Source organism: Xiphophorus hellerii, chromosome 11 (genome assembly GCF_003331165.1).
Source record: "Xiphophorus hellerii strain 12219 chromosome 11, Xiphophorus_hellerii-4.1, whole genome shotgun sequence".
Classification (NCBI taxonomy): Eukaryota; Metazoa; Chordata; class Actinopteri; order Cyprinodontiformes; family Poeciliidae; genus Xiphophorus; species Xiphophorus hellerii.
In genome coordinates, this window is record NC_045682.1 from 13,032,068 (window position 1) to 13,041,949 (window position 9,882).

Genomic DNA, 9,882 nt, shown 5'->3' on the forward strand with positions numbered 1-9,882 from the left:
ATCACAGAAGGCATAATCTTGCTGATCAGAGGTTTTTGGTACATCAATTTGTGGTGTTATAGTTGTTTTCTCCTTCACCAAATAAAAAAAATTGACCTCTTTAAGTAAGCTACCATCATCATATTATTATATCAGTGATAACCAAATCCTTCTACATTTTTCTTTACTTGAATTTCAGACTCAATAAACCACCTGTATATGCCAGGTGGTTTATTGAGAAAAAAAGAGAATAAACTATAAACCAGATGACAATTTATTAACTTTTATTTTATTCATAAACAGACAAATCAATAATTGCAAAATATGAAAAAAAAAGAAAAAAAAAGTTCCCCTATACAAATATTGACTGTTGTGTGTTGACAACCTTCAGACCACTTTAACTTTAAAATCTGAGTAGTGTTAAAGCAAAGCATATTGTAATTTCTATTGTAGTTTCCAGAGTTAGAAAAAAAATGAATTATGAATGTTCAATTTAAGTGACAGCTTTAGGTTCAACCGTGATCCATATACACAAAGGTCAAAAATTAAAAGTTAAACCACAGGGCAAACTAATGAACATTTCTAGCTATAAACGCAAAGCAGATTTTGCAATTACTATTAAAATCTCTAGTAAAAAGTATTGTTGCAGAAAAGTTGAGATAAAAATACAAAAACCTTAACAGCACAGCTACAGTGTTTTTTAGCAGTATTAAATACCAATTGCCAGCAAGTGAGTTCAGCATGCTTTGAGAGTTTAAATAGACTCCAAGCCTTTGTTCTTTAATCAGTACTTGGTGACAGTTTAAAAGGAAAATTATTAATGGAAAAAATAATTTAGTAGCTGGAAGATAAAAAGAACACAAGCAGTAGCTTTAATCAGAAGAAGAAACATGCTGGCAGACAAAAAAAAAGCAGATAAAAACCAAATTTAATCTAAAACTATGAATGTACAAAACTCTTCCTTAAAAATCTTACATGGGTGACAATGAAATCATTATCTGAGGAGAGTCAAGATGGTTCATAAAAACAGCACTGAAAGCACAAGTACAAAAAAAAATAATAAAAAATTAACAAAGACAAATATTTAACAGAGGTTTCCGACTGCCGCCTGCTACACCACAAATGATGACTTCTGTTTGAACTCCCCCTGCGGAACAAAGCAAAACTCAATATACTTATTTTCATCCTGTGGAAATGACTTATTTTTAAAATAAAGATGAATTTTACTTACATTATCTTCCTCACCGCCACCACCAGCATACATTGATGGAGGCTGGTAGGCCGCACTTTGCTGCTTGCTGCTGAAAGTAAACAAGAAAATATAAAATAGAGGAATCAAATTAATAGTTGTGTTGGAATCTGAAGCTTAGTATAAGGGGATAAAAATAAAAAATGTATATGAAATTCATGAATTGTGTAAAACTTTCTTAGAAAAAAACAACCTAAAGTCTAACTTTCACATTCCACGCCGACATGGAATATGAAACTTGGCTGCGTTATCTCACACAAATCAACTGAACGGTTTTCTTTGAAATAGGGTCAATTCATTTTCAGTGTCTTGCAAAAATATTCAGTGCCATCAACATTTTTATATTTTGTAACACTGCAACAGGAAAAAAATGTGATTTACTGGGATTTTAAGGTAATTGAGTTGAAGGGAAATTTTATTTTTCAAAAATGTACATGGGAAAGAAAAGAACATTGATTTCCAAGCTGTCCGTTGTGTTCAGAGGTTTTCATAACTAATATTTTCCAACAGACCTCTCAGGCCTTAAATTGCACACACATTTTATGGTATGCTGGGTCTGAATACATGTGCATACCACTCTTATTTTTTTTAAATAAAAAAAATGAAAAACGTATTTTCTTTACAGTTGACAATTTGCAGTACTTGGCGGCAGTGTGTTCAATAAAATCCCAATGACACACACTGAAGTGTGCAGTTAGATTGTGATAGAAAGTAAAAAGTTAAATCACTCTGGACACTTTTGCAAGGCACAATGTAGAGAATAGATGCTCCTAAATGAGTATTTTAAATCCAAATTGAACTGTAATTTTTCCAAATGTTCTGATCTCCCTTGACTCTATAATTAAAATATAATAGCCTAAAAAACCAGACCAGTTTAGGTAACTGGTTTGCAGTAACTCAAACTAATAATCCGCTGTCTGAAAATAGAAAACAGAACAAGAAAATTCTCTTACCTTTCACTTTTCACTGCAATAGAGGGAGGAAGGGTAAAAAAGTCAATTTAGTAAAACATTTGGTAAATTATGAAAACATAAATGTATAACCTGTGTTTCACAGCCTACATCTAACATATGATAAGTTAATTACAACTGTGACAAAAAGTGCAAAATGAAAACTCAACTCTAACTTGCTAAACTAAAAAGACACTTGTGTGTTTTTGTCAGCTGCTAATTTTGTTACTTTCCATTTCTGCTTAGGATTAGGCATCTTGGGATATCCTCTTACTACTAAATAAACATAATAAACCTCTGAACACCAAAAGGTTTTGGAATACTACTGAAAACTTACAGGGAAGATATCCTTTCTTGTTGGCATACCAAAGGCCGCCTATCAAAACGCCCAAGAGCAGAAGGCCAAAGATTACCCCGGCAACAATTCCTCCGGTGTTTATGTCACCTTGAAGAAAAAAATCACATTGAAAATCATAAAAATAAATACATTTTTAAAAAATGAGCTAACATTTCCATATTTTGCCAAATCACTTCACTGAACTTTCTAACTCTGTCGAAGCAGAGCTACAGAGAAAGGGGAGAACTTACGGACTTCCATTTTTACACTTTTGCAGCTCTGGGAGGGACCGGCGTCGTTGCTCACCTCGCAGTAGTATTCCCCAGTGTCCATCTTGGTAACAGAAGGAAACACCTATATCCACACAAGTCATTTCATTACACAGCAAGTCCACAAACAGAATGTAAAAGATGGGCAAATGTAATGCAGCGTAATGTAGCATAGCCGACCAGCATTCCTGTTTTCGAGTCCAGCTTGTAGGTGGCGTTTTTGAAGGCAACATTCTTGCTCGGGTCAGCAGGAAGGAGGGTGGTACCTTTGTACCAGTTGTATGTTGGTGGTGGAGAACTGTCAGGATCATGGCAGGTAAGGGTGACGTATGTATTCGTCGTCACTGTTTGGGGGATTCCACACTTTGGTACAGATGGTGGCACTGCGAAATACAAATAAATAAATAAAATACAAAGACAGAGATGGAGCATTTTTATATATTTTGCGCGCTCGAGTTAAAACTGATAATACTGGTAGTAATTTTCCATATTAGCGATAATTTTTATCCATGGTAGCTTATTGTGAGCATACCTTCTGTTCTCAGTATGTTTTTGTATTGCATCTAGAATTTTGCAGAATTTTACTTTGATTCCTCTACATCTTATAAATTCGCACAATTCACTAAAATGACATGAAACTAAGTTAAAATGCGTTTTCCCTCCTTACTGGACCAGCTGTAGTTCTCAGAAACATGCAATTTCTGGATCTTTCATTCTGTCACAATTTCAAAATTGTATTTGCCATGTAAACCAAATTATATTGGAAGAATGTTGAAGCTGTAAAAAGACTGGATTTAAGCTAAATGGGATTATTAGAGATAAAACAGATGGTTTGTACAAATTTGCACAACTCCTTGTAGTAGCACACTGCAGTTTCAAAGTTCAGAAAAATGTAATTTACTAGGTAATATTTGACACTTTGTGGGGCACACTATCAGTTATTCCTGTCTTAGAAAACATGCAAGCTCTCATTGTGGTTTAGTAATAAATGTAAAATAACTATGTTAAAGCAATATACAACAATAAATGAATTAATCACATCATAAATTGAAACGAGTTCAGTTTCATTTAAAGGACAATTTTGTTTACAAAGACTTCATAATTTATTTTATGTTTTTTCTGTTGTTTATTTTGGACATTTAAAATGTCTTCCAGTTCCAGTGTTAAATGTTCACTAAAAATTTAACTTATTCATCTTTGAAAATGTGTTCTTGCATAACTCTGCCTTTATCATTATATTGCTTGAAAATTGTCTCAAAGCAACGTTATTATTGTTTATTGCAATAACTTCTGAGACAATTTATCGTCCAACAGAATTCAACAAATACATTTGCATCAATGAACAAAGTGCTACACCTATCATTTTATTTAGGAACATAATAATAAATCCATTTCGATAATTGATAACTAGTTCATTTCAACAGATTTCAAACTTCTGCATATTATATTTACTCCGCCTTGTGATTATTGTCTTCTAAGCTAACCAAGTGAGGAAAGGCTTGGATTGAAATTAGAAAAGGGGACAAAATTATTAGTGCTTACAATAATAACGCAAATGTGTTGTTTCAGGAATGCTTACCCAGGACAGTCAGAGCCACCTTGGAATTCTTAGTCGGGCTACTGGAGCTGGACACATCACAGAAATACTCGCCGTTATCCTGACGAGTCACTTTGGAGAACCTCAAATTTGTGCTACTGAATATATTTACGCGATTGGCATACGGTTCTGTGGAGAAGAAGCACAATTACAGCCTTAAGAAACTAAATGCATTCATCAAAGCACTAGAGTGTAGGTCTCTTAGCTCTAATTTTAAGCTGGACTGGATCAATAAAAAATACATTTGTGTAAATTCTTTGTCTCAGTTATGAATTTAGGGATAATTTTTCATTAATTTGTGAGATATATTCTTGTAGTTATCAATAAATTAATTCTTTTAGTACAGTTATTTTTACTTTAAATACATGCAATGTTCAGGATTGTGTAAACATTAAAATTGATAAGTCATAGTGGAAATTCAGTTAGTGTTGGTTTAAAATGTTGGGGTTTTTTTTTTAAAATAAATTGCATTAGTAAATAGGTGAATATGACTATGTGTATGCATTGCTCACTGCAGCTGGCATTGGTAAAGTTTTCTAAATCCTACTGAGAAGTCAATCCACTTGCCTGTTATTTTTTTGTCAAACAATACATAGTGTGTTGAGCCTTTTGAGTTTACAAATCTCCACTCCATCCTGACATCTGCACCGAAGTCTGCTGTGTATGAGCATGACATGTCCACACCTGGAAAAAAAATTAAAAAATCACAACGCTAAAGCTGTGAAAGAAACAATTTGTGAAGCACAAGACTGGCTGTTTATGCTAAACCTAAGTCACTACTTTTATTATTTTCTAAAAATAATAATAATTTTAGACCCAAATACTGGTCTGAGAACGGCCAGGGAGAAAACGAAGATTTCTGAAGTGTTAAAACAACTCTAGTCTTCTTACATAAGCAATTTTATAAACCATAAAGTCACCAAGAAGTTTACACCAAAAGGTTGTAGTCCTTAACACTGATTTTTCCAAGTGAAACATATTCAAATAAGCTAAATTTATTGAAATAAAAGCAATCAAAAATAAAGTCAACACGGATTAAGATAACTCGGCATCAACAGATGGAGATATTGCTCCAATAAATAAACAGGGCTGAGATTAAAAACAGTGTTCGTTACAGCACAGGATTATGGGATGTTTAGCGGAAGCAGAGAAACGCTATAACAGATGTGTGTGGCGACACACACACAAAAATATCAACCCCAGTTTTCATATCAGTATATCCCTCCAAAAAATTGTCTTTTTATTTTGTTTGAATGTCTTGTACAATCCGTTTGTCCTACTGCTGCTGTGACCTAAATCAGCATAAAAACATCAGCAGACTGGCTGTTTGCCGTCAGTTCGCCACAGATCCAATGCAAACTAAGCAATTAACAACATGAGGTTTGGGCTGCTGCTTTTTATAAGTTACAACAGGAAACTGCTTTGTGTCCCTGTGTTGGTGGTGGGAGGTATTGGGTTTCGGGTAGAAAAGACCAACTTTGTGTATGCATTGCTCACTGAAGCTGGTCTGTATTTTATACTATCAAAATCAAAAAATAATGTCAAACATTGTTTAAATGCAGCAATGAACTGAACATTATCGCTGAGTTTAGCATCAAGTCAAACAAAACTTGCTATGTGGTCGTAAAAGGCGACCACATGGAGATTTTGTCACTTTTAAAGCGGCAGTAACATGATGCAGTCATGTAACCAGTGTATTCACAAATATATTTAGGCTCACCTTCATTTTCTTTTACTCTCAGAGTTGGAGGTGAAGTTGTGACATCAAAACTGCTTCCACCTAGGCAGAAAAAGATAAAATAATATTTAAAAAATATTACATTTGACATACACCAAAATGCAGACATGTGAGCATAAAGACTCACTAAAAGGGTAATTTATTAAAATTTCTTTTTTTAGTTTAAGTTGAGTAAGGTGGCATGAAATAGAGCTAAAATTCATAAAGTAACACCACAATAATAAACACCATCAGGCAGCAGTGTGATTGGACAAACTGAGTTATAGTCCTGAATTCCCATCATCTGAGGTCAGAGTTATGCTTGACAAGGCCTTAAAAAAATGCAGCTATTTATGGAGAAAGGAGGAGAAAACTAGGGCAGAAAATGAATAGTGATAAAAACTGTAATTTTGTTATGCTGTTTAAATAAAACATACAATTGTATGTTTTATTTGTATACAAGTACATAAGACACATTGTATCTTATGTAATACAAATATTTTGAAAAAGCAACAAATGCGATGTAAAGTGCAGAAATGCCTCCCTTTAAAGTTATTCAACACTATTCTATGTACTAAATGACAGACATTAATATATTTAACGAATATATGAATATGAATCCTTATAAATGAATAACATCTAAAAAATTGCAAGCAATACATTTTCTCTGGACAGTCATTGCAATGTTAAAGACTCAACACTCCCTTTCCAAATGTTGTTGCAGTTGAAAACAATGCAATGAGGATGAAAGATCACACCCATGTAGTTTTGGAGCATGCTCTGTGGCTGCCACGCTCCACCGGAAGAGAAAAAAAAAAAAATCCCGTCATTCCTTTGAGCTGAGCGACAAGCTTTCGGTGAAACCGTCAGCTGCCTGGGTGAAACTGGCTCGGTTCAGGCACGGATCTACTTCCAAGACAGCCAAATTATTAATACTGATTGTCTGTCTTGCGTCACTTTACGTTATATTAATAATATTACTTTAGAAAAGATCTTAAACATGTACCAACTTCTTCACTGCAAACATGAAGCGCTCAGCTGAAGCTGAGTGCTGCAGGACTCATTTACTTATTAACCAGGTGCAAATTCATGCTGCTCTTCTCAAATGAAAGGTATTAGGAGAACAATTACAAATTAATCCACATCCTGGACGTAGTATTTTGAATGTTACATCATGGATTTGCTATTGCTAGCATTTCAACGGCAGACATCTTTGAAGCCTGCAGGCGCTCCTCACAGGAAGACTCGACTGAGATAATCACACAGTCATAGTTTTGGTTTAGGGAGATAACGCTCCAAATAGAAACGACAGCAGCTCTCCCCCGCTTCCTTGTTTGTACAACTTGTGAGTTTCAGTGTGGGACAATCTGTGACTTTCAAAATAAAGCACAAAGAGTACATTCAGGGCAGAGAGCAACCGAAAAGGCAGACATGATGAAATGGATTTAATAAGAGGCATTCAATCCTTCAATAGAGCACACTTAAGGTCACTGGGTTTCAGCTCCAGACATACTTGATTCAATCAAGTATGTCTGATTCAATCAGTCCTGTGGATTAGCAGGACACTCATGTTAGTGTTGCAACAACAAACCACCTCGCGGCTCTGCCCCATGTTTAATAATAATTCATTGATCACATGAGTTGAAGAGGCTGCATGACATGACGGTTCCTGGGCAGCTTGGGGAGAATTTGATTTAAGATTTATGAGAATAAATTGTGACATCGCTGCAAAAAAAAGATACACTTTACAAGAAATGTATATTTTTAAATGATGGAGGTTTCCCTATCTTTCAGAATCCAGCGAACAAAATAACCAGTGAAAGAGACATGTTACCTTGACTATCAGCTGACGATACCAGAAATAATATACAAAATAATATCAAATTCCAGAATATTCTCTCTCTCTCTCGTGCCGTTTTTGTAATTTTCTTTTACATTTACATCATAAATAAACACGAGAATTCATTTATTTTATTTACTAGTGAATTTTCCACTCATTCATGTCATTTTGGTGAAAGTTGTCAGAATACTTAAGAGAATCTCAAGACCAAATATTTGTTCTCTGGCAATTAAAGGTAGATTCCCAAAACCCTCAAGTTTGAGAACATGTGTAAAGAATTAAATATCTTGTTCTATTAACAATATGTCATTGTAAAAATATAAATTTTTAATACTGTAATTTTCTATTAAATTAGTTTAGTCTACAAATGCTTGATATTACCATAAAGTCACTACAGTATTCATAAATATATTATTCAATTTTTTTAAATTATGTTTACTACTATATCATTTTATTTTTTACACTTACGTTTATTATTACAATCATCTTTAATACTGTTGTCTTTATCATCCAAAATATTTTCAAAGTCATCTTTTATTTTTTACCAATTATGTGATTATGATCTTGTATATTTTTTCTTCATCCCCAACTTATTTTTTAATTTTTTTTCCCAATTTTGTTATAGGTTGTCATTTTAATTAGAATTTAAATTTTTACTTTTATCATCATAAACATGTTTTTCGATACGTTTTTATTGAATTGCTTGATATTTGATAGCAAACGCCTCCACAACTCAAATAAATTATTTAAAACTTCTTTTTTCTTCTAATTTGTTTGCATTTATCTTATCTTCATATACTGATTTTTACATCCATTTCTTCAATTTGTAATTTGATTATGATAATACCAGTTATCAGTTTTGAATCGTGTTTTTTTGTTCGTTTGTTTGATCAACTTTGCAACAAAAAAAAAAAGAAGGAAAAAAGAAAGCACTGTTTCGCGTTCGCCCATACATCTCAATAAGGGCGTTGGTTGTACACTTTCCAGAAATTGTTATTGGTACAAACAACTCACTGTTATATTAAAGAGCATCCGTTTTTGGAATATACATTCCAACTTCCTATCTACATAAATAAATAAATAAAAATACACTCAATGAAAGTAAAGAAAACAAAAACTGGAACTTTTTAGTACAGCCGGCCAAGCTTTCGCTACTCTTTGTGTATTGTAGTAATACAGACAAGTTAGGGCCATCGCTTTACAATAAAACTTATTAACCCTCGACTAACTTTAAACCAGAAAAAGGCTGAAAGCAACTCACCTGTCGCGGCGCACAGAAACAAAAGCAGCGAAACGAGGCGCCCCATGTTTCTTCGCTGTTTTCTTTCACACACTCGGTCCTCTCCCGTATTTCTGCCTCAAATATGAAGATAAAGCTCCACAAAATAATCTTCACGTCGAGTAAATAGCGTAGTTTCGCTCTTTTGCTGCTTCTTTTCCAAGACCTTCACCAGCTCGAGCTGCTTGCCTCTCACCTGTAAGGTTCCTACCTAAGGTGACAACAAGAGCGGCTCACTTCCGGGTTATCAGAGCTCAACAGGTGACGTGACGACAGAGTGGAAAAACAGGTCGGGACTGAAACGAAGCCACCACATTTACACACAGGGGCAGGGAAAACAGAGGAGAACAGGACGAAGAAGAAGAGAAGGAAAACAGAATCATGTTTGAATTGTCCAGCTGCGTGGCGTGGGGGGTTCACTTCCACTGAATTTTCTGTTTGTGTGTTGAAGGTGTGTAGCTTCCTTCCTTCCTCCCTTTCTCATTCTTGAGACGATAAAGGTTATTATTCTTTTTGTGAGGTTTCCCCCCTTCCAAAGTGATGTTTGATCCCACATGTGCACTGTTTGCGTCCACTAACATGTGGTGAAGGGTTTGTATTTGCATAACCTAGATAATTCTTCCATTAAGAGTTAAACATTTCACAATACAGCAGTGTCAGCTGAA

The 9,882-nt window shown here is 34.5% G+C and overlaps 1 protein-coding gene across 2 annotated transcripts; it reads right to left on the reverse strand.

Annotated features, from left to right (window-relative positions):
• Window positions 1–828: 828 nt before the first annotated feature.
• On the reverse strand, window positions 829–9,534 carry f11r.1 (F11 receptor, tandem duplicate 1). 2 transcript variants are annotated; one of them, XM_032576259.1, is made up of 10 exons: window positions 9,200–9,534; window positions 6,102–6,161; window positions 4,949–5,065; window positions 4,364–4,510; window positions 2,965–3,167; window positions 2,767–2,869; window positions 2,516–2,623; window positions 2,182–2,194; window positions 1,211–1,277; window positions 829–1,126 (listed from the first exon to the last, which is right to left on the reverse strand). In XM_032576259.1, the coding sequence occupies exons 1-10, from the start codon at window positions 9,243–9,245 to the stop codon at window positions 1,091–1,093; spliced, it is 900 nt and encodes a 299-aa protein (XP_032432150.1). In that variant the 5' UTR covers window positions 9,246–9,534; the 3' UTR covers window positions 829–1,090. The 2 variants fall into 2 exon arrangements, with proteins under 2 accessions (XP_032432150.1, XP_032432149.1); XM_032576258.1 differs by having other exon boundaries at window positions 1,211–1,280; window positions 9,200–9,526.
• Between the last annotated feature and the right edge of the window lie 348 nt (window positions 9,535–9,882).

Coding starts and splice junctions, on each gene's coding strand:
- f11r.1 (XM_032576258.1), bottom strand. CDS start 9,245: ATGGGGCGCCTCGTTTCGCTGCTTTTGTTTCTGTGCGCCGCGACAG. Junction 6,162..9,199: donor GTTTCTGTGCGCCGCGACAG/GTGAGTTGCTTT, acceptor TTTTCTGCCTAG/GTGGAAGCAGTTTTGATGTC. Junction 5,066..6,101: donor GAGAGTAAAAGAAAATGAAG/GTGAGCCTAAAT, acceptor TTTTTTTTCCAG/GTGTGGACATGTCATGCTCA.